General features: G+C 39.9%; 2 protein-coding genes across 2 annotated transcripts; both read left to right on the top strand.

Moving 5' to 3' along the window:
- Positions 1-209: 209 nt before the first annotated feature.
- Positions 210-10,100, top strand: LOC148189354 (uncharacterized). Its single transcript, XM_088078317.1, has 6 exons — positions 210-474; positions 1,117-4,099; positions 5,677-5,910; positions 7,317-7,473; positions 8,981-9,110; positions 9,454-10,100. Exons 1-6 carry the CDS (start codon positions 210-212, stop codon positions 9,639-9,641), a joined length of 3,957 nt encoding a protein of 1,318 aa, XP_087934443.1. The 3' UTR covers positions 9,642-10,100.
- Positions 10,101-16,223: 6,123 nt separating this feature from the next.
- On the top strand, positions 16,224-27,135 carry ankk1 (ankyrin repeat and kinase domain containing 1). Its single transcript, XM_042486806.2, has 9 exons — positions 16,224-16,597; positions 17,403-17,685; positions 17,815-17,966; positions 18,301-18,350; positions 20,213-20,368; positions 21,286-21,410; positions 23,017-23,050; positions 23,492-23,732; positions 24,087-27,135. Exons 1-9 carry the CDS (start codon positions 16,413-16,415, stop codon positions 25,117-25,119), a joined length of 2,259 nt encoding a protein of 752 aa, XP_042342740.2. The 5' UTR covers positions 16,224-16,412; the 3' UTR covers positions 25,120-27,135.
- Positions 27,136-27,288: the final 153 nt, after the last annotated feature.

Here is a 27,288-nt window from a genome sequence, read left to right as displayed (position 1 = left end):
CAATGAGACACCTGAGAGATGAGCAGGATTCTCAAACAGTTAACTCTGCAAACAGCATCGCTAAACAGGATTTTGTTGATCCCTCAGGGCCAGCAAGTGAACCAGTTGTGAAAGAACCACAAACTCCAAACTTGACAACAAGAAAAATTGTGCCTGTGATGTTGTTTCTTTCTCAATCAAGACGAGACTTTGATGATGACGTTTCCACAATGACTCTGACAACACCACCAAGCCCGTCATCCTCTCAGAGACTGACAGTGAGCAGACCCTCAGGGAGTCGATCAAAAATCACACAGGAGAGAAAGTTTGATATAAATGATAACCATGTGGCACCCACACACCAATCTTTTGTGAATTATAACAGTGATTTGCTAATAGTCCACAATCTGATGCCAGGAGATGAAAATGAGCAGGTTTTGACTGCAGTTTCAGAAGATGAGGACAAAGAGATAATCAAGACGGAGGCCGAGCAAGGTAAAGAAATTAAAGACATCGAAGAGATAGTTAAATTGCGGGACAAAGAGGAGAGGAGAGATAATGAAAAGTCTGGGAACAAAAGAGAATTTAGACAAGATGAGATGAAAAGCGGGGAAGAAGAAAAAATAATTAAGACTGGAGTAGAGATAAATCAATCAGCAGACCTGGATGAGCATAAAATGGAAGCTCATGAGGCAAAGACAAGCAGCAAGAATGGTGGAGAGACCATAAGAGAGAAGGATGTAACTTTGAGACATAATCCAAGACATGGGGAAGTAAGAGACGAAGAAGGTGCTGAAAAAGGTGTGACTAAAAAACATGAGGATGCAGCCAAAACACAGAGCGAACCTTTGACAAAGGAAGGAGCAGAGTCAAGAGGACAGGAGGCAGCAAGCAAAATTGGGAGAGTAGACATGACAAATGCTCCCGTTGGACCCACTACTAATTCTAACACACAAACTGTGGAAATTAAAAATAAGCCATTTTCCGACAAAGTGACAAGCAATCACAGACCGCGACACTCAACTCTGGGCCTGAAACTATCAAGAATGACATCTTTTCCCAAAGAGCCAAACGCACAGATTAAACCGCTCACCCATATGTTTCCAAATCATGCAGTTACGTCTCCTTTTACAAAAGATAGCAATCAGGACAGAGTTATCAAGGCTAGGTTTTCCAAATCACCCCCGAAACTTTCTCAAGCAGTTGGAGTTAGCACCACTAGTGATGCATTGGAGCCGCACAGCAGTGCATCAAAATCAGCTCACTCTGTGCTAAAAAGTATCAATAATATGGTGCAACCCATCACTCCTAACGCAGCAGAGCTCTTGAAAGCCCAGTCCCACATTACAGTAAATAGCTCTGCTCTCAGTCTATTAATTCTTCACAGCGCCTCAGATCACAGGCATCAATATGATACCTCGGTTTCAAAGCCAAATTCCCTTTTACAGAGTCAGAAAGAGCGACAGCAGGCGGAAAACATTAAACCAGCAGGTATATTTGGTTCCAGTATCAAGGACCCTTTAACCTCCAACATGACTGAAAAAATAAATACATTCACTTCTATGAATCTGACTATGCAGATGTATAATGACTCTTCGCCCAGGCTGCCCACGGCCGCGGCCTCCTCATCTGAGGCCCACACTTCCATAGGCCAGCCCCACCAAAGTCAATCTGCCCCTGAGACAAGACAGCCTGCCTCCTTTGCCTTTGGCATGACTTCAGGCCAGCCACGCTCATTTGAACTGTCAGCACAGACAGCCCATTCAGATGCTTTGCATGGTCCTGTTGATGATAACGAGCAGAGATCTCCGCAGACCCTAATGACATCGATGAGCCCTAAAGCGGAGAGCGATCAATTCCCTCTCAGCGGCATGTCACCACTGCCAAATCTCATGCTGTTCAGAGATGACAGTTTACCTGGCACCTGTAGGTTGACAGGGATAACAAGATCAGCCGCTGAAAAAGACACATTGAGGGCCAGCTCCGATGCTGGATATGCAAATAGTGAAAGTGGCCACGCTGAGTCCTTGTTAGGGACTGCTGATGAGACAAATCAAACTGGAAATGACAGCATGAAAAAGATGGTGACCTCGGGAGTAAAACATTCATATGTAGTCACAAGGCAAATGGCAGGGAGCAGAGATGAAAAGGACAATTTCCCCTTTACAGAGCAAACCACTGGCCATAGCCATGCCAGTAATAACACAGAGGAATTCAACTCTTTGTCGATATTACTGACTGAAAAACCAGCAGTAAAAAGCACTAATGAGGACAACCACAACACCCTGTTCAATAAAGATGGCAATGATTATGCAAACAACTCTGCGAAAGCTACCCTTGAGAATAATCATTCCCAGTTAGGAGTTTATAATAAAACAAGCGCTCAGCTCATCATGCCTGCAATTCAGACCACCCACAAGATGGAGGAGGCAATAAATGAGGATTTTGTGCCTGTTACAAATTATCCTGCTGTACCTGTGCTTGACACAAATGACGGAACTGGCACCACTGCACTTTCTGAGTCATATAGTCTGCCCGAAATACCCCAAATTCAGGCTAATGATGTGACTAACAATGCTGTTTCTGACATGGAGCATCACACAGCAAAAACAATTGAAAAGCAGCATGATCCTTCCATATCAGGAAACACTGCAGATGACAATGCTGTCTCTGTTTCAAACCATCATTTTGAAAGTGACCTTAAGATCCCCAATAAAGCCACACAGGAGATTGCAGACCGGATAATGGATGTTACTTCTGAATTTCAGATAAACATGACTAAAACAAATGATTTTGTGCATGCCAGTGTAAGCAGTCTTATTGTCTCCGCTGAAGCTCATGAATCAGCACTGACTATTCGTGAGAGTGTGCAAGTTGTTATTGAGAAGTCATCTCAGGCAGCACATGCTGACCGTATGGTACAGCCCAGTAGTCATATTGAGCCTTTGCTAGTGACTGACAAACTCTCCCCTTCTTTGAAAAGAAGAAACACAACAGAAACACAGAGTGTAGAACAGCCTCAGCATGAAATTTCTGCACAGGCGATCCAAACAAACCAGCATGCACAACCTGGTATAATCGCAATAACACGTCCTATTAATGACCCAGTGCAGAGCATCCAAGAGGGTTTGTTAAAAGCTGCCCACATAGGTGGAGGGACACGCAACACAACATCTTCTTTGGTTAAAAGTGTTCAATATCCATTGTTTAAAGGCATCAAATCCATGACAACAAAGAGTGTTTCTGAAGCCAAACATCTCACAGCACTAGACAGAAAGGACAAACATAAGAAGCATGCATTACCTGAAAATACTTCAATAAGTCAAAGGATACTTGAGACTGTGACTGATTCTGTACCACCTACAGAGATTAAGACCAGCTGTAGGACATCTGGCTGCGCTAACTCAGGCGAGACAAGAGAAACAACAATTGGAGCAGGGGAGATTGATGTTACTGCTCGAGAGAAAATGTATAAAACACAGGCCGGAAACACAGAGGGAGATCATTTTAACACGGGGCACACTCCTGACACAGGAACAGAAAATGGCAGCTGTAGCACTGACTGTCCTCTACCTGGCGAGGTAACACCATCGATCCCCAACCATGACTTTGCAGGGCTTTCACCAGCCACCAGTAAATCTGATCATGACCACGACACTGCTGATGAAACTACGAAAAGAAATGCCAAGAGTGTGAAAGATGAAACTTCAACAAGAACATGGAGAACACTTGTTGAAACTGATCATTTGGAGACACACAGGGAACTTGAGCAGTTTGTAGAGAAAACAATACACTCTCACGGACAGACCTCTAAAGCCCAGGAGGCGTTTGCAACAGAGGTCACATTATCTGAACCTCAACCAATGACTGCACACACCACTGTAAAGACTCCTGAGTTGACACTGCTCACTGAAAAAAAGATAAAAACACAATTAAATAGAAGAGCAGCCAGAGCTGAGATATTTGCGGCACAAAATGCCACCAGGTCAGCACGTGCAGTGGCAACAGGAGAGACAGTGGTACAAGAGTCTGGGCGCAGGCTGTTACTGCTGGAGCCAGAGTCTGAGTCAAAGCTGCTGAAACGCAGGAGACAGACCTCACCTCATCCGTATCTCTCCGGGTAATCTTATTGTATAACCCTATTATTCTAGCGTTATCTATTAATCATGTGTTAAATTAAAGAACCACCCTGGTTATTTGGAATGAGTTATGCTATTAAGTAGATAATCCATCACAGTGAAATGCTTTATATGTCTCCTAAATTAATATTGTCACATGGTAATGCAGTTATGAGCAGGTACAGTTCAGAAAAACGCTTCCTGATTACGCATTTAGGCAACTCCTTAATCCATTATTTGGAAGTCTGCAAAGCATTGCAGTTATGAGCTACGGTGCTGGAGAATAAAACTGAGGAGACAAACAAAAATCAAGCATGGATGAGTTAAAAAAAAAAAAAAACTTGAGAAAAATGTAGGAATTTGGTCATGTTTTGTACACTTGGGAGATGCAGACCAGGCAAAAATTTGGGAAAAGGGGCCTTAATAGCCACTTTTATTGGTATATTTTGCAATCACAGCAATAAATCCCATACAACACTACACAGTGTGCATCCCTCCCATTAAAAAACCATAATACCCCCTTTCAACCAAAATTAGCTTGTGTATGGGAAAACCCGCTAAAGTAAGACTTTGGACTACTTTGCCATTGTCAGTAGACAAGCTGTGTATACGGCTCTGCAGCAGACAAGCATACCTATTTTTTTTTATGGTGTGTCACATTCTACATGCTGAACAGGTCTGATTACTGCAGAGTCATTTGACGCAGGTTGATTTGAACCTTTTCCTTTGCAAACAAAAGCCAGAGTTGAGAGTGGTTGTTTTTTGTTTAATGGGAAAAGGGCTTAAGTGAGGCACCTTATAGCTACCAAATAACAGTTGCATGTTCAAATACTGAGATGTGTGTGTGTGTGTGTGTGCATGGTGTCATTGATTATTTGTTCATAAATGGTTATGGCTTTTTATCAAGTAAAATTGACCAACTGCAGTTTTTGACCTGGGGATCAATGGGTGGGGGGTGGTCATCATTGCCACTGGCTCATGGGATGTAATGTTGGTAAGTTGGTCAACAATGCTGGCTAACCTTTAATGTAGTGGCAATATTAGTTCAGCATTTTTATTTATCCAGTGCTGTGGTTAATGAGTAAATACCTCCAATAACAAATTACATTCTCCTCAGTCTCAGCTTTACTTTGTCTCTAGTGCTGATTAGAAAATGTTACCATGCCAACATTAGCGTTTAGCTTAAAGCACTGCTGTGCAAATGTACAGCCTCAGTTTGCATTGTGGAGTCTTGTTTACTTTGGATAGGATGCTGTTTGGCAGCTAATCTTTACTGTCAGAAGAGTGTCCTTAAATACACCACCAGTGAAATCATTCAATGTGATGGATTATGCATCTCAAGCAAATTTTGGTTGAAATTCACAGTGCAGCAAAATGGATAGAAACAGATTGCTGCCTGAAAGATAAGAAATCAATTTCAGAACTTTAAGAGTATGCTAAAACAAAATGTATTTACCATGTTCAGTCGTAATATAGTGTATGCCATTTGTTATGTATTTATTGACCTATAACATGTCAAATCACTTATATGGTCCTTTAGATCTTTGTTTCTTTTCCAATAATATGAATCTATTGGCAGTGTAACAGAGGTCTCAGATGACCTGTGTGGCAGTGGGAACTACACAGCAGAGATGAGTCTGAACATGGGGAGAGGTGTAGAGCCTGGTGATGCTGTGCCTGCCTTAGGGAACCTCAGAGTGGTTATCAACCTGAAGACAAATAACAGTCGGATAAACCTCGGGGTCACCTCCTGTTGCTTGTCCCCAGCCACCAAGCCTGACCTCATCAACTCCACCTGCTGCCTTTTCTCCAGGTACACAGGAAAATATGAAATAAAGTAACTGGTAGGAGGTTGTTAAAATGTTACGCAGAGTTTGCAGATTTAATTTTTTAGCAAAAATGTTAATCCAGGCAAAATAATTTGAGTTCAAGCAGCACAAAAAATCTGTAGTATAAAAAGTAAATATAGACGAGCAGAGGCAGCAAATACAGGATGTACACAGTGGGAAATTTACAGTACATTTACTGATTTATGAGCAGCCATCTGGACTGCATATCATGAAAAGAAAAAGCAAGCACTCAGTCTTTTATTGGTGGGTTTTTTATTCCATATGCTGCCTTATATGGGAGAAAATGGACTAAAGTTTTCAAAAATAAATGGTAAAAACCTAACGTTTGCTTTTTCTAAACAAACAGTGGAAATATAGCCATGAATAATGCAACTTTTGAACCTGTGTAACACAACAGGGCCAGACTGCCTTTGCTCACAAATGTGTTTACAGGAGAAACAGTGTTGTTGTAATTCATATCAATCCAGAGAGTTGCAGGTTCATTTTTAAGAGCTGAATATCCTCTGCTCAGTAAACAGAGGACTGCTGCAGGTTGATGGTGTTATCTCTCTGAGCCAGCGTCACTCTGATAGATAGAAATTCCTGCTGCACACTGAAGAGAGGCAGCAGTATAAAAGCACAACCTCTTAAGAATATGTCAGACTGTGAACAGGCTGGCTGTTTGACTTTTACTGTGCATCTCAACAGAGCACTTGTTAAAAAGTGTGAACACTTGGGACAAATATTTTTAATATGTTTGTCTTCAAGGTGGAATGAAGAGAAAAATGTTAAACATTAAACGTCACCCTGAAATCCTTGAAGTAGCGAAACATCAGCAGACACATGAATAAATTCCAGATCAGTGGTTCTACCTGGTCCATTCGCTGGATCCAGATTTCCCCTTAGTAATTTATTCAAGGTACATACATTAGATAAATTACCACATATTTAATCTTATTTCACAAAATGTAAACAATGCATTGGCTAAGAACTAAAAACAAAACAAAAAAACATAATGCAAGAGTTGAAATGGTTACTTGTAGTCCATTCAAAATAGACCTGTGACCCACTTTTGGAATGCGAACCACCAGTTGGGAACCACCATTCTAGATGATAATGCCAAATAAAAAGCTTGTTATTTTTCTTGCACAGTGAGTTATGATACTAATCTATCAGAAACATCTAGTGAAAGCTGACCTTTAACTAACATAATTTCTTTTCTCTTAAGTTTTCAACTTTCAATATAAAATATTGATGGCAGGCTGCTTTTTTCTACTTTTTTATTGATCAATGCAGCCTAAATAGTGTACGGCTTAGAAATTTCACTATTTCTTTCAAGGCAAAAATGACTGTGTTGAGGTTATACTGTGTGTTTGTGCCGGTGCCTCAGGTTAGCAGCAGAGCCAGCGGGGATCACGCTGCTGCCCAGTGCCCTGTCAACCAGTGCCAGCTTCACCATCAGTCTCTTCCAAATGATTAATTACTCAGTAGTGTACTTACACTGTGATCTCAGTGTCTGCCTGAGGAACCGCTCCGACTGTGAAAGGGTAAGACTGCAGTAGGTGTAATGAATGCGAGAGGATGAGAGAATGAGTGGCGGAGAGTGATTTAAATTTAGTGACACTGTGAAAACAGGCAGGCAGACGAGGAGTGAACAGGCTGATGTAAATGGGCTGGGGAGGCGAGCAACAAGGGAGACCAAGGTGAGAGGAACTGGAGAGGGCGTAAATGAGTACATGGCTGAATATGATGGAAAATTGGGAGGACAGGAGGGATTATTTGCAAGAAAGAGAGAAAAGAGAGAGTGTGATTGAAATATCCTGCCACAGGTGCAGGAGCCGCTCTCCAAATGTGACAAGTGTACTGAGTGACAGAGACTGAGGCTGACAGCCAAAGACACACAACCTAAAACATCTGTCATGTCTTTATGCACTCTAAGGGTCAGATAAGGTCTTTGCAAAGTTACAGAATACACTTGCAGAGCAGCAAAGGACGCCGTCTCCTGCTGTTGTGGGAAGGAGGTGTCTGATTTAAAACTGAATCATCTGACAAGTATGTGTTAGAGGGCAGAGGTGAAATAGAGGATAAACTCTAGAGACTCATTTAGTCTCTGCCGTTGTAGAGCACCTCTGCAGCTCTCTGATAAGGTTTCATGGTTTTTATTTTTATTTTTATTGTTATGAATTCTTTAGAATTGAGATTAAATTATAATTCTGTTTTTGTCTTAATTTTAGTTAAAGGATGACAATTTTATTTATTTTCTATATGCAATATTAAACCGTCAAGATGAGCTGTTTTGTGCATCGTGTTTATCCATGCTATTTTAAGGGTGAATGAAAATATGTGGACTCCAGGAGCCAGTACTTATGCTGGTGCAAATTGGGATCCAGATAAACAAATAACTGGTAAATAATGGCAATATACCTGAAATAATAATCACATGAGTGAAAGTGATGCTTCTTCAGCCAGAATTCAGAAGTAATGGGGAGAGTGGCGACAGAAGCAATCTTCTTCTTCTTCTTCTTCTTTGAAGAATTAAAGGTGCATGCTGCCACCTGCTGTATCGGAGTATGTAACATTATGACTTCTGGAGAGTTATATTTTGGAAATTAAACCTGTTACAAACAAATATTTAATTAATGCCTTTTGAACCTGGGATTGTCTATCTCCTAACTTTAGCCCTTTGACGCTCCAGAAGCAATTAATCTCAGAATCTCAGATAAAGACCACCTTGTTGAGCAAAGAAACCAAAAAACCCCCAAAACAAAACACTTTTAAATCTTAAATTAATCAACACAGAATAAAATTAATGATGCAATATACACATTTTAAAGCTATTTAACCATTTTATTGATTTTACTAATTAATAATTTCAATTTTTACTAATTTCATCATTTGAGTCAAGCCTCCTTGGCTTTTTATAAACTGGCTAGTTTTTTTTGGGTTTTTTTTTTAACTGTTATTTTTGACAATAAACAGAAACACAATCCATCTTCCCAAAAAGTTAATCACATGTAAGTTTCTCATTTTTCATACTAATGTTTCTTTTTGCAGCAGTGCCTTCAGCAGAGGAGTGCATTTTCTTCAGAGGGCCCAGAAGCTGTTGTTACCAATCTCAGAAATCGCATATCCTTTGGTCCCATGTTGAAAGAAGTGAGGAATTCTACCTTCCCAGAGGAGATAGGTAATTATTTGCTTTGTCTTAGAGCAAAAACAATCAACCTGAGATAACAGAGCACACATGAGGAGATGCTCCAAGACAGGAAATGAGCGATGACTATGCTATTTGTCTGTAGCATGTGAGGAGATGAGACATATAAGTGTCTTTTCGTCTGCTGATATGCAAAACTCTCCCTGGGTTTATTATGGATAAACTCTAGTGTGCAAAACAAGCTTTTGTAATTTGTAGAATCTGTCATTGTTTTAAAACGGGGTGACAGTGGATTGTTATTTTTTTCTCTAGTATAATGCATAAATAAATCATGGCTGTAGCCTCATGGCAGATGATTTCTCTGTTGGATTTTCAGACCCATCAGAGCTGGACCTGGTTCTGGTCATCGTCAGCCTGGCAGTTGGCTCCTCTCTTGTCACACTGATGCTGCTGCTGGTGTGGCTGGCTTACCGTCGTCGGGCAATCTGGCTTTTCCCCTCTGCAGCTCCACCACGAGCCTGCTGTGGCTGTCTGCACCCAGGAGGTGACCTGATCCTACCGTGACCAAGATGGATCCACTGCCAATTACACTGATCATGTCCTCACCAAAATAGCTGCCCAACAATTACGTTAGTCAACAGACAGAAGAGCAGTCAATCATATTAACCGTAGAGCCGAGGTGGCTGGTCATATCAGCCGGTGCAGGCTAGACTAGACAATGAGGAGCAATCCAATTCACACCTCCTCTCATAGGTGACACAGCTGTTGCAGTCGAATTTCACACTTAACCATGAACAGTCTATTATCATTCACTGAAAATAAACACCTCCCTCAAGTAGAAAAGCTGCTCCGATCCCTTTATTTTCCCTTGTGGCAACAAATCAATACACTTTGTATCCCACTTTGAGATTGATAGCTCTTTAATACTGGTTTAATATAATGTATGTATTCATGGCTTGACAGTTATATTGAGCCACTGTGATCGACTGTTTAGGGAAAATGTCTTTCATCAGGTTAGGAAAATTCAAGCTCATCTTTTATTGCAATAAAATGAACCCTCCAGACGTTGATTTTCTATTTCAATGTCCAATCAAAATGACATATATCTACTGACTTGGATACATAATCTTGATAAAGAAATTAAATAATGAGAAAAGCTATTTCTGTAGTTTCTCACATCGTGTCCCTTCTTCCATTAAAGATTATTATTTACTTAAAAAAATGATTCTCCTTCCCTCTCCATATGTGTGGGTGCACAGCTTTAAAGTTGACACTTATAACAGAGAGTCTTTGAGGTTTTCATTGTTAGCTATTGTGAAACTTTAACAACTTTCTCCAACACTAAATTCAGCAATAGTGATTAAATACGAGAAAACGATGAGATTACCTAAAGTACAGTTAGACTGAAGGTCTTTAACCCTTTAAAATCTGAGCAAATTGGTTTGATTTCTGTCAAAAACATGAGGAGAAGGCAATGAGCAACGAAACAAGACATTACCCACAAATTAGCATGAAATTTGCAAAAAGTACATGAATATTAACTGAAAATTATTTAGAAAACAAAACAAACAAAAAAAAAGTAAAACAAAATGAACAAGCAAATAACAAAAAAGTGCTAACTCTGTAACATAATTTTGAATATGTAATTATATCAATTGCAATTATAGTTTTCCCTTTTTTTCCAAAACATTTTTTTTTCCTAGCTTTTTAAGAATTATTTTCTAAATCTACTAATTTTCCTGCAATTTGTGGACCATTTCTTAGAAAGTTGCTTATTTCCTTTTTCACATGCTTTTGAAAGAAAACCCACCAAACTGCTTTGGATTCAAAGGTTTTAATACTTTAAAAAGGCATCTGAAAGAAGCACAAGAAAAGTGATGTTACTCCCAGTTCCAAAGGGTTAAAAATGAGTTTGTATAGTTTCAAGGAAACTGAGTTCACAAGAACAAAGACTAAAGGTGGCAGTATACTTCATCATTGAACTGGCCTCTCCCTCCCTCCACTCCTTTACCTTATCAGGAGATTATCATTTAATACCCATGGGAGGAGCAACACATTAATCAATCTCGTAACTTAGAAGTAAATCATGAAATACATTACATTGACAGGTAGCTTGGCAGTAAATTAAAAAGACAATTAACAACATTTTATGTGGATGTCCATTCAGTGTCGATGAAAAATACAGTTGATTGCAGAAGTAAATTCCTTTGTGTGTGCTATATTGACTGTGGAATCTTGTCCTGCGTGCAGAGCCTGCCGGTCGTGCCTACATGTACCAGAATGCATGGCGCATAAGCCTCTGATACCACTGTCTTTTAGCCTAATAGCCTATGGCTGTCAGTCTATTGGCCGAATAGCGTGAGGTGACTCATTCAATTGTCATCTGCCCCCTCGGCCTTGCTGGTCTTGTCTGTCTTTTCCGGTTTATCTTCAGAGCTCTGAAGAAGGTCTCCAGCACAACTATGTCCAAGTGAGAAGACTTTGGTGCAAACGTTTGTGCATATCAGCCTCTCTAGGGCTCTTTCGATGTTGGCAACAGCATCCACCAAAAACTGAAATATACTGCACCTGAATGATTCTGTTTCTGTTGCCATTGGAGGATGAAGGCACTGCCAGTTGCTGTTTGCTCTCAGCAGCTCAGGTTATTGAGGGTCTGCACCAGCCAAATCCTCTTTTTCGGGTGCCGCAACCTTAGTCTCTATCTCTGCTGCACTTCTTTGGCTGTGCACTCTGGCTCTAATAACCATGGCTAAAAATTCAGCCAAAACACTGTAAGGGCATCCTCTTCTATAACATCATCTGCACTTCTAATTTGGGATGCCAAATCAGCAACACATTAGCTTTAGACAGCTAGCATGATGGCTAGCTTTGTTGAAATTGGAGGGACTGACACTAGGATGGCATTTCCAGCTAAGCCAAATATGAGAGGGCAATGTAAACAGCATAAAAGGTGAATGCAATATTAAGAAAGGTTAGTTGCTCCCGGGGCCAGCTTTGTTTACACGCACTCTTTGCTAATCTGCAGTAAACCTCTCTAATATTGGATTCTGGAGATTGTTGTTGTCATTTATTAAAGATTACAAACAGTGCTAATAACAGTCTAAGAATAACTGAGGTGAGTGAAGATTTTTATCCCACAACAGCAAGCAAAGTTTGTCCAGAAAAATATTTATATCGAAGGAAATTAAAACAGATACTGCTGTAGGCTATATGAAGTGAAGTTTACATTTCAAAGGTTTAAAATTAGATGATGACATAGATTTGAACCACAAAAAGAGGAATATATTATCATAATACAAGTTCTCCCTCTCACAGGCAAATCCTGTTCCTTTGCTGAAGAGATCACGATTCACTGTGTTCTCACGTATTTTGCATGTAGACATTTCTGCAGAAATACAAATGGTAAAATATTTGCATAAGATAAGGATTTGATTAAAACCCATTAAGTGCTCTTGAGAGATACACAGGAATCAATTTATGTTCTAGTCTGAAGCACACATGGTACATACACTAGTGTTTACCACAGCACATAGCAGATATGACAAGCTGTTCACCTCAGTGCCTCCCAATCTTTTATTTTGTTCGGCTGCATTCAGCATCTTCATCTCACAGAATGTGGATCAGAGACATTAGAGTTAAGCTTATTAGTTATTAAAGGACATGAGGGGCAATAAAAAAGCCTTTGGCTCCAGCAGGTCAGCTAAACCCAGTGTGGTGGAGCCTGCTAATGTGATTGGCTGAGCTGTGAGATGTGGGTTGCATTGATGGAGACAGACTTCTCCCCGCAGGTAACCTATAAGGAATCTGATCACGAGCGCCCCGTTTTCATTGCAACATCAATCCATGAGCCTGTCCTAAATAATAGTGAGAGTTAGTGAAGCATGAAACTATGGCTGCTGGTGAACGTTAAATTACTACACTCTCATGAATACAGTAGAGAGAGACAGAGGGAACTGAAGGGTTAGGGAGCTTGGGAAAACATTTTACAGAAAGTTGACAATTAAACTAAAGAAATCTTTAGAGTATTTCCAATTAAAAATACCAAACACTGCAGATTCTGTGTATTTAATTGACAATAACAGATTTCATGGCTGCTGTTTAAAGCCTGTGTGGAGAAAAGCTTTCAAAAACAGACTGTTTAATGATATCCTTCATGTTCTTAAGATTACTCTGCTCATGTCTTCTCATATATCAGTTAAAGAAATTACAGCCAATTGTAATGATCCAGAGTGTAGTGGTGTGCTGCACAATAATTACAGCCTTTTCCATTAGTGCGGGTGTATCACAACACTAACATACAAAATATGGGACATGTCTAAAAGCAAATCATCCCACAGATGTGCGTCCTCCTCTACCAAAGCCCTGCAGGTTGAGCTGGCAGATCTAAAAGAAGCAAGAAGGGGAGGGAAATCCCATTGAAGTGGAATTATTAAAAAAAAAACTCTTAAAGGTCTCTTTGAAATGACAGCCTGAACAAAGAGCCACCTCGTAGCAAGAAAAAGAGACAATATGACTGCAGAATGCTGACCTATTGCTGCCCTTTCATGAGACATGCATTTAGGGGCCGAAATCCTAATGAATTACTTTTACAATATATAAAAGCAAGAGAAAGACAATGAAAAATGGACAACTGCCTGTTGAGAGTTGCACACCATTGTGAGTTCATGATGGAGATTTCTCTCAGCAGGGACCATATTGTATCTAAATGTGCTATCTGCCAGAGATGAACAAACACAAGGGGAGTGGTCCAAATATTTATATAAATATGTCTGTGTGTGTCTATGAATATGAATTCATCTCTTTCTTTACCATTGCAGCAAAACACCTCATGTCCCCAGATATACTCAGCTGTAAAGGGCAATAAGTGATGGTAAAATATAATCAAAAAGCCCATAAAACAACAGCAGATGGGAATAAGAGGGGAGGGAGTAAAGGACAGCTTTATTTCCTCATCCTCTTGAATGCACTTCCTGTTACTGTAAATTCTCTCACGTGAGCCAGGCAGTTTAAATCTTCTCTCTGAGATAACACCCTGCTTCAATGATGCAGAAAGATGAAATCTACGATTTTGAGGTCTAAGTCCAGGAAGAAGGCAGTAAATGGGAACTAAAATTGGCATGGTTCACACATCAAATTCTCTACACCTTCAAGAAGAGACTCAAGTCAGCCTGCAGCAAAGCTAATTTTACAATTCATCTTGAATAACTATTGATCGATTTACAGTGGTCTAAATGCATTACAGCATGCCAGCTGCAGTAGGGAATGATGTAATAGCCCATTTGAAATTGAAAACAGTTTTTTCCCAACACAGACACAAAAGAAAGAATTCCCCTTTCTTTTTCAAACAATAAGCCTCTAAACACAAATCATTTCAAAGCTGTCAATCTCATTATGTTTTCTCTGTTTTAAACAGAGCAGGGACAACCAGCCAGACTGTCTGTCAGTGATTAATATGAGAGAAATGCAGCTAAGTTATGCCTTTTATAGTTATGGCCAGCAAAGTATTAAAGTCAGTTTTCAACACAATTTAATGCAATTTACTGATCAGGTTAAGATGAGTAAATAATAAAGTACAAAAAGCTGTTCTTGATATTCATATTGAGACTTAGTTTGATTTTTTCTTTGATTGGTTTGACTGAATTGTTTTGGTGTCATTGCCACAAACCGACTGTAGCTTTGTCTCTGTTAAGTGACACTCCCGTTTGCACGTCGGCCTGGAGAATTCTTTCAAGAAAGCTTTTCTTTGAGTCATTTTCATACCACCTCCAATCACATAGACACCAGCTGGCAGCGGTGGGTAGTAACCAACATGTTCCCATCCCAGGTCGTAAAATTCCACTGCTCTCATGTCATCAAATACCAATGCTTTCTCATGCCTTTGGTGTATGATACCAATGCAGAGGGCACCAATTTGCATCTCTAAGAGACACAGCTTGTCACATCTCTATGTTATGTACAGCGGTCTCCTGGTTGAAACTTATTGTAACGTGGTTTATGTTGTCAACGGTGAATTTTGGTTTCACATGGGACACTAACATGCTGAAAGTCCTGTGCTTGCTTGACCCATACACCAACCCTTCCAACCCATCCTATGTGGACTTTATGTCAGTTGTCCTGAGCACTAAATTAAGCAATTGTTGGGTTTACATTGCAATTAGTTCAAAACCCTGTGTGTCTCAGAAAGACTCAGCATTTGGTGTCAGCATCACATGCCAAGGGGCGTGACAAAGTGTCGGTATTTGACAACCTGGGAATGAGCATGGGCTGTTGTTATGCATTGCGTTTATTCAGTTACATATACTTGAGTTTTTTTATGTCTTGCTACTTTTACTGTTACATTTAACTATAAATATTTTCATATTCCTCCCGTATCACACACACACACACACACAACAGAAATTTTCTGACAGTCAGCAGTATGAAATACACAAACATGCACACACAACCTTATACTTCTTTACTTATGAGGACACTCATTGACATAATGCATTCCTCTGCCCCTGACCTAACCTTAACCATCACAACTAAATGCCTAACCTCAAATCCTAATCTAAACCTAATTCTAGCCCTGAACCTTAAAACCAAGCCTGGCCCCCACAACAAATTTGAAGGTCAGGAGAGGACTGACCAAAATGTTCTCTCTCCCAAGGTCTTAAACTCAAATTGGTTTTCACAAAGATAAATGAACAAGTACATACACACACATACACACACACTACATCCAGTCCCTTGTGCTCCACAGGATTGCCATATTCTCAAACTGCCAACCACTGAGGCGTTCCACTGGAGCTGCTGGGGGTTAAGTGCCTTGTTAAAGTGTAGTTTGATCAAAGACGATGGTTCATTAGGCAGTTCATTTTCTGCACACAGACCCACATTACCATACCATATACAGTCTATTGTATGAAACTCATATAAATCATCAAATATACCCATTTCTTAGGAATTGTTTGGTTTTTCTTTCAGCTGAATTTGATTCTATCTTGGAACTGAAGGGGAAAGATAATGAGTCATACAGTATCTCTGGAAAACTGAGAGCTCAGTCAAGAGTCTTGTAAGCTAAAAACCGGCTTTGCAACATTGTAGTGCAAACAAGTCCTGCGTCTCAGCTCCTCCCACAAATGAACTGTATAGTCTAGTATCTGTATGAGTCCACATGCCTTTCACACAGCCAGCTGCCACTGATTTCAATGTGTATTCATGCTCTACGACTTTTTTTTTTCCTGCATGAGACACAAGCTCCTGCGGTGCCACTGATTGATGCTGATCTGGAGGATAAACCCTGTTTATGTGTTGGATTAGACAGTGAGTGTGTCAGAGAGGATCTCTGTGCTTATGGATTGCTGCGACGAATCCTCGGGGCAGTTCAGGAACTTTAAGAAGGAGGACTTTGAGGCTGACTGGATTAAGGTGGCAGAATGCAGATTGGGTCAGGTGTACTGGGTCAAACTCAAGCTCCAGCAGGAAAAATATGCCTTGAAGAGCTTTGACACAACCTTGTGTGCAAGCAACTTTTACAGGTGGGGACTTGGATAATGAAAACTAGCAGAAATTGTATATCATCCTGACAACAACATGAAGTTACAAGTTACAGTGGTTTCTTAGCATACTGGCACAGTTGTGTACTTAAATTAATCCTAAGGGGCCATGTCCACCGAAGTGTTATGTCCCAATGTAAAGCTATAACATGTAGGGAGAGAGGATGGATGTTTTTGGCTTTCTGAGAGGAAATAGACTGTAAAAATATTGGATGTAGCTACCGTGATGTCACCCATTGGTTTGTGGACTCCTGTTTTGAAGCCTGAACTTGGAGGAGAGAGGATCTGACTAAAAAGCTGAGGACACTATTGGCAGACAGTCTAAATTATCCATAATTTTAAACTGACTTGTACCTGTAAGATGTGACCGTTGGTGTTTGTATATTTCTCTTCCTTCACTTATTCGGACAACTAGGCAAAAAGTGACAGTGACAAGTGCAGCATTTCACATATTTTTCAACTCTATTCAGTCCAAAAAATGCCAAATGTGCAGCTCTCAGTGCAGAGCAGACGCTTTGCACCTCATCATGCTGCTGGCGTTTGTAGCTTTGTGTAAATACATGGCACTCCCATTGCAAAGAATTTGAAAAAGTATACTGGCCTCAGGGAAAAATGCTTCGCTGGACATGACTCTTAACATGTACTCTTTAAAGATCTTGTAGTTTCGTCAGTCTTTGTACCTCTATACAGTCTGACACAAGAAAGAATACCTCCTGTGGTTACAGTTAAAAATATCTATTTAATGGCTAAAGCAACCTTCACTGACAATTACTTTTTTCCATTACAGGAGACTAATAGAAGAGGCATCCAACATGGCCAAAGTGAAATCCAAGTACATCGTGTCCATCTACGGACTGTGCACTGAGGCGACTGCTGTGGTGATGGAGCACATGAGTAATGGATCCCTGAACAATCTCCTAGCCAGTCATACATTGATGTGGCCAAAGAAGTTCCAGATGATTCATGAGGCCTCTATGGGGATGAATTTCCTTCACAGCATGAAACCCCCATTACTCCATCTTAACCTTAAGACATCCAACATCCTACTAGATGGACTTCTTCACGTCAAGGTCAGTAAAACTGGGTGACAAAGACATGATGACACTATATCATTAATGTGATCTCTTGAAATTGCTAAACTTTGCAGAGCAATGTCTGCCAGTTCTGTACTGCACTGGCATTCTTGTTTTTCTACAAAGATTTCAGATTTTGGTTTAGTCCACTGGGAAGAAGGCATGAGCAAGAAGTTGTTTGTGGAGAATCTGACTGTAAGAGGGAACATAAGTTACATTCCTCCTGAGACATTCACTCAGTGCCCTAATCCTCCAGGAACTACCTTTGATGTTTACAGGTAACTTGCCAAGGGCATTTTTGACATTGCACTATCAGAGTCACAGTTTCCCCGATTCAGTGCACAGTTCACAGTGTATCCTTGCTCTCTACTATATATGTTTTTAATCCATCCCAGGTCAATAGGACATATTCTAAAAAAAATAATTATTATTTCTGACTCAGTGTTTCCTCCCTTTTAATATTCATTGGTTTTATTTTATCTACAAAAGCATTATATTTTTCCAGGGAGCTATTTTTTACATAAAAGCAGAACTGCCAAAAAGTTCACTGAATGCAGGATATGCAAATGAAAAAGTTAGGAGTAAAGAGCCTCTTTTTGTTTTGATCTACAGCTTTGGAATAGTGATGTGGGAGATTCTGACTCAGCAGAAACCGTACGCAGGTAGGGATGCATTAATTTGAAATGCATCACATCTTTATTTCAAAGAGATTTATAGGTGTCGCTTCAGTGAGGAGTCATGTAACACTCAACAGGATCACGTTAACATCATAAGAGGTGGAGGCATTTTTGTCTCAGCATAGAACTAAATTCCACAGTTGCTTTTGAATATGTCATGACAAAAATGTCAACTTTCATTCATTTGTTATTTAAATATTAACCCTCTTAATATGTTTTTGCACTGTTGAAAAGTGAACATGATGCAATAAAACAAGCCTTGGCTTAAGGATTTTGTAAAAATGCACGCAAGTGCAGAGCAGACACCTTGTAATGCTATATAGATGTTACAGTAATAATTAGGAGCATACAGTCTAACAGCATTCAAATGAATTCATGCTACTAAGTCATGGTTAGTTTTTACTGGTAAGCAAATAGGCTAACACTTCATTAAGCAATGACTGAAACCTTGAACCCTGAGGAAAAGAGTTTGATTTTTTGGGAATGGCTTATTGGCTTTCCTGCAGAAAACTACAGTATATGAGATTGATACCACTCTAATTTCCATTAAATATTAAGCTATAGCTAAGAGATCGGAGGCTTAGCTTAGCCACATAGAAACAGGGGGAAAGAGCCGGCCTGGCTTCCTTGGTAACAAAATAGACCTACTAGCATTCCTAATGCCAAAAACACAACTAGCAGCAGCATAGTGTGCCTCACCCAATAATTACATTTTTGTGCAGTCGGGAGGTGTGTTCATGGGTTCCAGGCGGGAGGAAAGATTTTTGGAACAGAGGTCAACATGTCACAACAGTCTAATGATTTTGTTGACTTACTGCTTTATTCTCTAGGTATTCTCTGACTGCAATTCATCATTAAAATCATCCCCAATTTTAGCTGGACTATACTTTGCTGCATAATCAAAATGCTGCAGCTTCCCATTGCCATTGCACAGCAGCCCACTGCAGGCCACACTGTGTTGCTGCATAGGTCGGAGATGTACTGGCTTTTTGCTATGCGTGTGCATGATGGCTGCCACGCGTACCCTGTGTTGGTATGGTGCGTCAGCTGTGTGCATCCTGAAAAATTAATGTGATGCATATGCAAGATGCAGTATGTATATGTATATGTGACAAACGGTGATGAGAGCAGACACTTTTTTTGGCTATATAAAGGTAGGGTTAATCCATACACTGGTGGGGCTCAAATCAATGCAAAATTTCAATATTAATGCATAAAAAGTAATACTGCCCTCTCAACAACCAGAAATAATACATGCAACACCAAGCGTAACAGACGCGAACGGTCTATTCTGCGGGCAATTACAAAACAACACAAAACCTTAACCGCCCCCAAACCTTGCGCATTTTAAATCATGTGAGAGAGAGAGGTACTTATAAAGACATTTTAAATATATTTAAACTTGCTACATTGGTGCAGCTTTAGCCTTTTCTGCCTTGATATCAGCATTAACATGATAATAACCTCGCTGAGTGTCACCATGTCTGTTGTTTACATCCCACATATTCAGTAGTTGTCTATGGCCTGAGCTCTCTCATGTGCGCTGTAGAAGTATCCTCCGGTAACACATGTTGCGTATAGGCAAGTATATAGAAAAACCCCTCATGATGCAGCCAGACACAGTGGGATGCCTCCTCAAACGCAAGTTTAAATAGCAAGTATATCTCCGGCCATGGTGCGTTTGTGTCATGGAGCTCAACTATTAACATGTTACAGTTTGTTTAATTGGTACAAAAAACACATGCAGAAACTCTTCCCGTAACATAACAAAACAGGCAAAAATGGTGCGTTAAAATTACGTTGAACTTAACTGAACCTTGTGTCTGACATCTGTTTTGTGGACCCAGGGTGCAGCATGACAACAGTGCTCTTACAGGTGTCACATGGGAAGAGACCCTGTGTGGAGATGATATCTGAGCAAAAGCCCCTTGATTGTGATCAGATGGTCAACATCATGAGACAGTGCTGGGACCAGGACCGTAGGAGAAGGCCACAGTTCTCAGGTGCAGAAGTAAAAAAGAAGCCAACTTTCTAATTTTGAATGAAAACTCTCAATGGAACTCCAGCTCTTTATGTCATTGAAGACTGGTTCATGACCAGTTTCTTCTTAAACTGTAACAAAATACTTTTGGGAAAGAATCATAGCATGTACAATGTCTTGGCTGCAATCTATAGAAGGATTATGAGCAATTTGCCAGATAAATCTGTTGGTGTGTGTAATTGCTTTTTCCATTTTAATGTCCTGTTACAAGTAATATTTGAGTATGAAATGAGGCCAGTTTGTTTTTCTTAAGGAGATAATGAGCATAAAACATAATTTATATCAAACACAGTATTATTATGCAACATACAGACTAACACACACTGAGGATGAAAAAGTGCCAAATGATTACAAACAGACAATTTGACATCATGTTGAAACATCAGTGTTTTAATCTGCTGTGATTCAAGGCATTTGGCACCTGTCCCTTGTGATCCACATTCTCAAAAGCATAAATCTACCCAGCAAAAATTCTTGTTGTCCCCTTTGGCCTTGTATGTCATTATCAAGTGAACAATGAATCATCACATGCTCATAAAAAACACATTCTCTTGTATGCAGTGCTTGAGTTAGATGCATACCAGGGTCACGTTTGTCTAGACATGCATTTATGGCTTGAGTGGTCATTATGTGGTCATAATGAAGACAAATGAGTTTCATGTGTATTCATAAACAGCAGTGATTCCATTTTGCTATGTTTACAAAAACTCACATACCATCTAAATGAAAGAATGTACCTATAACTCATGCATGACAATTCATTCTCTGTAGTTATGCAATTATAAGAGGATCCCACTGAGTTTCTGCAGTCTAGGAATGCAATTGCTTGAATAGGCAAATTACTAACAGTTCTTTCCTTCACTGCTGTTTTGTTTACAGACACTGTGAGGAAAATTGAGGCACTTATTGGAGTCCTGAAGATCCCAGGACCAATCCAATGTCAGGAAAATGGAGACGAGGGACAGAAATCAGATTATCCTTGGCTGGTTTCTCCAGTACATAAAGTTAGTTAGTTCTCTAAAGAACCTACTCCATTTATTCCACCTTTTGCATAATGAGCACCACATGTTAATGGTATTCAAAGAAGAGCATGGGAAAAGGTAATACAATCAGTTTGCACAAAAAAAGAGTCTAGCAATCTGTTAGGCACAGTGTTGCTTTAAACATGCAAAAACTGATTTGTTGGCCACTTGAGGGCAGTAGAAACAAGTTGTGAACACAACGCTTTTTTACACAGTTGAAGTGCAACATGATCGTCTGTTTGGAGTTCTTTTTTCTGGCCTCCTGGTGAATATAAGTCCAATACTCACTCTCTTTTAGCTCTGTTTTTGGTCTCTACCAACTTCTGAGGGAAATATCTGGCTCCTTAGCCACACAATGCCTCACTATGTTCACCAAATAGTCTCTAAATGTGTCTATCAGATGCTGAGTAGGTAACATACAGTGGGTTTTACAGCTTTTACAGCAAAATATGTCAGTAAATATGTCCCTTGTGAATGTTGAAGCCTTTAGGTGTCTTTAAAAAAACAAAAAAGTGGTTGCTAATATCTGGCTAAATGAGACGAGGCAATCAGTGCGATGTTAACTTTGCATTAGCTTACTAAAAAACAAAAAAAAAAAACAAAACAAAACACCAAAACATTGGTACATGGTCAAAATGCCAACGCTAGCATGCAGATGTTTACCATGTTAGTTTAGTATGAAGGCAAGAAGGTAAGAAAGGTAAGAATCAAACAAAAGATCTGCACACTGTATTTAAAGCTCCCAATAAATTTGAGGTTTGCAATGTTTCGATCAGAGATCTATGTCACGCATTTTAAAATCATCATCACAGAGCAAGCAATATAAAGATACAAGCATAACCCTTTAACTAAAAAACGAGACTTGAACAGAAACAGGTGTGTAAGGGAGCCTGACAGGGAAGGACAGACAAGACTGATAACACAGGTGAAACAAATCAGGGAAACACAGAGACAGGGATAGAGACACAGAGCGATGGAGAGACAGGAAGACACAGAGAAAAATCACAGGTGACACACAAGGAGCAAAAAAACAAAATAAAACGGGAAACAGAACATCAGTAACCAGAAACAAGAAAACAAGAAAAAACTAGAAAACAAAATCCCAAAACAAAGTCCACAGTATATCAAAACTCCCAAACCATGACACATAATATTGGTTTCTTGGAATGTCTCTTAATCAAGCAGATCGCAAACACCTGAGAAATGAATATCCTTGTACTTTTATATTGCTTGCTCTGTGGTGATGATTAAAATGCCTGACGAAGATCTAAACTACATAGTGCTGTGGAATAAACTTCAGTAGCCTAGTTTTCGTGTACCATGAATGAAATATTAAGCTGCTAGTTTGGTTTCAAACAGAAAATTGCACAAATGCTTTATTATCTCAATATTCTGTTCAGACAGGACATGTAATGTTTATCCAGATATTTATACTGTAGCGGATTAACTTTTGATTTGTTTATACCCTTGAACACTCATGCTTACATACTTATTTATATATATCAATGTATGTACGTATTAACCTCTTGTGAAGATTGATGTCACAACAAATAACTGTACTATTTCCACTCTTTCTTTTCCATTTTAGATTGCTTTGCCTGAGATGTCTGACCTTCCCTCAGGTAAACGCACAGATAGAGCAGGATAGAAAACCATGTTCACTGGAGTGCAAAGCCTGAAGGGCTGACATTTAGAAGTGCTATTTACTATGCTATCACATTATTAAGATTCCTTCAAGTACTGAATAGTAGAGTCAACTATTAGTAAGAGGGGGAATAAAGGAAACATTCATGCACCTTCTTCAGTCGTGTTCCCCTGCAAATTATAAACAGAGACTTTGAAATACTTTTATTTATCCTTTTATTGCCACTCTCCAGTGTGTAGGTGCATGCTGTATGTTTGAAATACTAATGCACAAGGTATTGACTGAGCTCCACAGCATCCAGAGAGTTTCACCCTCTACCACCATGTACACAAGCACACAAAATAAGAAGACTTTATAAAGCTAAATCCTTATATGCTGCTATTTTTCTCATGTAATGCCCTTTGCTTTCATTTCACAGATGACCATCATGGCAAGGACAGCGTTCTCTCTCTGCTCATCAAAAAGGACTTTGGTAGTTTCAGACAGACTGTGAGAAGAGAGCACGTATCCAAACAGTTTCCAGGGGCAAAGAGCCTCCTCCACTACACGGTAGCCAGCGGTGATGCAGAGAGTGTCGAGCATGTCCTGATTCTGGGTGCTGAAGTCAACTGTTTGACTGCTAGAGGTTACACTCCACTTATTATTGCTGTCTTGCACAGGTCTGTATAAAATATATTAAAAAAAATGCTTTTCAATTGACACAAAGCAAAGCAATTTTTCCGAGCAACTGGGGATTTAAAAAAAAAATGTCTGCAGTTCTGAGGTTAACCAGAGACTTTATAATACTCTATTCAAAGTTAAAGTTATAGGTCGATATTTTGGGAAATAATCTTATTTTCTTTCTTACCAAGAATTTGGTGAGAAAATTGATGTCTCTCTCTACAATGTTTGTAGGCTGAATATGAAGCCAGACTTGAGACTTGAGACTTGAGTCTCTATAGGTTGCCTGGCAACTTCACGATGGTGACAAGAATCTGTAATATTAATACCCTAATTAAACTTCTTCTTTACAGGCGCCATGAAATCATCTCTTTGTTACTGGAACATGGTGCAGCTGCCACCCAGGGAGATGAGGACCAGTGGACAGCGCTTCATTTTGCTGCCCAGAACGGCGATGACAGGACCGTCCGTCTCCTGTTGGACAAAGGAGCTGTGGCGGATGCCCGGGAAAAAGCTGGTTGGATGCCCCTCCACCTGGCCTGCCAGAATGGCCATGACACAGTGGTGCGCCTGCTGCTTTCACGGCTGTCAGAGGAAGCAGTCAGCGAACGGGAGTCACAAGGGAGGACGCCACTCCACCTAGCCTCCGCCTACGGGCATCTGAATATTGCCAAACTCCTCCTCTCCCAGGGAGCAGATCCCAACGCTACTGACTGTTCTCTCTCTACTGCCCTTCACTTATCAGCTGAGGAAGGCCATAACAGAGTAGTCAGACAGTTGGTGAAGAGTGGGGCAAATGTTGATTGTGCGGACAGCAGAGGATACACTCAACTTCACCTGGCTGCTCTGAAGGGTCATACAGGCATATGCAGGCAGTTATTGTTGAACGGGGCCAGCCCAAACCCCAAGACCCTGAAAGGCTGGACTCCTATGCACCTGGCTGCCCTGAAGGGACATGACGCCACGGTGGTCCAGCTGGAGAGTCAGGGTGGTTGCGTGAACATTAGAGGTGAGAATGGATGGACCCCACTCCACCTCGCCTGCCACCAGGATGAACCAGAAGTGGTGGAAAAGCTCCTGGCAACCAAAGCAAACCCAAACGTGCTGGAGGACAGTGAAGGATGGACGCCATTACATGTAGCTTGTTCCAGTACCAGTTTACCGAGTGTCCTCCACTTGATTTCACATCATGCAGATGTTAATGCAGTAAACTCAGGAAAGGCAACACCCTTACACCTGGCTGCCCAGCATGGCTGTATGCCTATTGTAAATGCCCTGCTGGTGAACGGAGCAGACAGGACTCTGCTGGACTCCTCTGGATCCACAGCTCTGGATGTGGCCCGGAGGTGTGAAAAATGGGAAATAGTGCAACTACTGGAGAAGTAGTTTAGGTGAAAGCAGTATGAATGGATGGATTACACTTAAAACATCAGTGACACAATTGAGACATTATCCTTCTGTTAAGATATTTCAGTTTTAAATTATAGACAAAATTATGAGTAAAATGCACAATGACTACCTCTTGATGTATCTCTGAAAAATAATTACAAAAACTTTTATTTTGCCAAATGTTTCATGTTGTTTTCACCCCTTACAATTCTCTCAAAGTATTTAATAATAACAATAATGATTCAAATTTAGAAAAAAATTAATCTACTGTTCCAACAGAAAATAAACGTAAAATTTTGCCATTATCTGATGCCACATCAGGTATATATCTGTGTTATGAAATTCATTAAAAGGTTATCAAGTTTGAGAAACTTTTCAGGCATGGAAATGATGGATATATATTGTTTTGGCTATTGTCTAAAACATATCTCATATATGCAAAATAGGTTAACTGTGCCACTAATTTTAATCTAGTGTTATGCTGCATGACAGTTGAAATGTCCAGCAAATGACCAGCATCACATTATTGCTAAGGCCATGTTCAGAGTAAAGAAAAACCCTGTCACATAGGAAGAAATATACATATTTGATTAAATTGCCAGGTATTATGATGTGGCCACTGTGTTTAGTCACTGGATGGGTGAAGCCTGAAGGGAAGTTTAGGCAAGGTGGCAAAAAAATAATTAGTCATGTCTACAGAAAAAAAAAAGTTTCTTCAACAAAAAAAAAAAAACAACAAAAAAAACATGAGGACTTAAAATTATGATCCAAACATGGCAAATTGACATTTAGCTATAGGATCATTGGTTTTCTATCATTCAAAAAGGGGTGCTGCTGATGTTTTGTAAGTACCGGTCTGCTCTATTGCTAGCTGGTAGCTTGAATGTCTAATGAGTAGTAAAGTTATTAAGCTTTAGCTGTTTTTGCAAGTGCATGCTTAATAATGTGTGGCTGTCTTGCTAAACTACTCAAATAAAGTGATGAAAATGGGGTGAAATATTTTGGAAAAGTTATGAAAAAGTTTTGAAAATCCATTGGTTTTATATATATATATATATAGGAGGGAGCCAACAGGTACCAGGTACATATCAGGACCCTGTAATGCTGTCACATATGGATGAAAATGAACATATACAAGAGGTGTTGTTATAATGACCTATAGAGTCATTCACTTGATTTAACTTGTCAGACTTTATGAGGGGGTGTCTCATAATGAGAGGGGAATGAGTGGATCACTGTTACTGGAATCACTTGGATGCGTCTATTAAATTTCTCAGTCTATAAAGACATAATTTATTTATAGTTGCAAGAGCATTACATTGTGAGAATACTGTATAATACATGAATGCTTTATGACAAGGCAAGGTAACACTGATTATCAGCCATTCCCTGCAGGCTGAGTGAAGCACTGCCGAGCTTATGCCACACTCATTTAACACTGTGACACCTTATTAAACTGAAATGAAATGCATGGACTCAGGAGCTGTATTGACCTGCACTTTCACAGGGTTTTCACTGAAACCACAAGAGACCGACTGTGATGGAGGGGTTGGAGATGAGTAAAATAAAATGACTGGAAATGAACAGAGCAGAGTAAAGTTGGACTAAAACTGATGGTCGATCTTTCTTTTTTATTTTTGGATTGCTAAACAAGTGTCTGCTATGTGGTCTTTTATTTTTCTACGTGATAACTGACCCTCAGAATTATTTCTGAAGGTGTCTCTCACTGTTAGCCATTTTTGAATGTTTGTATGACAAAATCATCCATCCGTCCTTTTCTAATCCCAGAAGGGATAAGATAAATTGAAAAAGGCATACTGCGTGTGACAGGTTGAATCTTCACAATTACACTTCCCTGTGGCTGTTGAGCTCCCCAGTGCACTGTGTAAAACTAACCAACTGACAAAAAAAGTATACAAATACAGACTTCTGACCTGAACCAAGATCTGGGCTAAATTGGGTGTGGCTACTTCACAATAAAATCCACACAATAAAGAGATCTTACTTTAAAAAGTAGTTACAGGACGTGTTTATTTACTTTACCACATAGACAGTATATAAAGATGGACAACGCTCTCTCCACCTGCCCCCACTGTACAAAAATGATGCCAAAATAGCCCGAATATGGCTGCTACCATTTTGTGCGAGTGACGTCATCTGGAGCCA

Source organism: Plectropomus leopardus, chromosome 6, assembly GCF_026936395.1.
Source record: "Plectropomus leopardus strain MGB_pleo_1.0 chromosome 6, ASM2693639v1, whole genome shotgun sequence".
NCBI lineage: Eukaryota > Metazoa > Chordata > Actinopteri > Perciformes > Serranidae > Plectropomus > Plectropomus leopardus.
The sequence above is the reverse complement of the archived record's forward strand: the minus strand, read 5'-3'. Positions and strand labels throughout refer to the sequence as shown.

What these genes read in the sequence shown, in the direction of transcription:
- ankk1 (XM_042486806.2), top strand. Translation starts at nt 16,413, where the DNA reads ATGGATTGCTGCGACGAATCCTCGGGGCAGTTCAGGAACTTTAAGAAG. An exon ending in TGTGCAAGCAACTTTTACAG is followed by an intron (nt 16,598 to 17,402) that starts GTGGGGACTTGG and finishes TTTCCATTACAG; the next exon opens with GAGACTAATAGAAGAGGCAT. An exon ending in GAGAAGGCCACAGTTCTCAG is followed by an intron (nt 20,369 to 21,285) that starts GTGCAGAAGTAA and finishes TTTTGTTTACAG; the next exon opens with ACACTGTGAGGAAAATTGAG.
- LOC148189354 (XM_088078317.1), top strand. Translation starts at nt 210, where the DNA reads ATGACTCTGACAACACCACCAAGCCCGTCATCCTCTCAGAGACTGACA. An exon ending in ACCTGCTGCCTTTTCTCCAG is followed by an intron (nt 5,911 to 7,316) that starts GTACACAGGAAA and finishes CCGGTGCCTCAG; the next exon opens with GTTAGCAGCAGAGCCAGCGG. An exon ending in ACCGCTCCGACTGTGAAAGG is followed by an intron (nt 7,474 to 8,980) that starts GTAAGACTGCAG and finishes TTCTTTTTGCAG; the next exon opens with CAGTGCCTTCAGCAGAGGAG.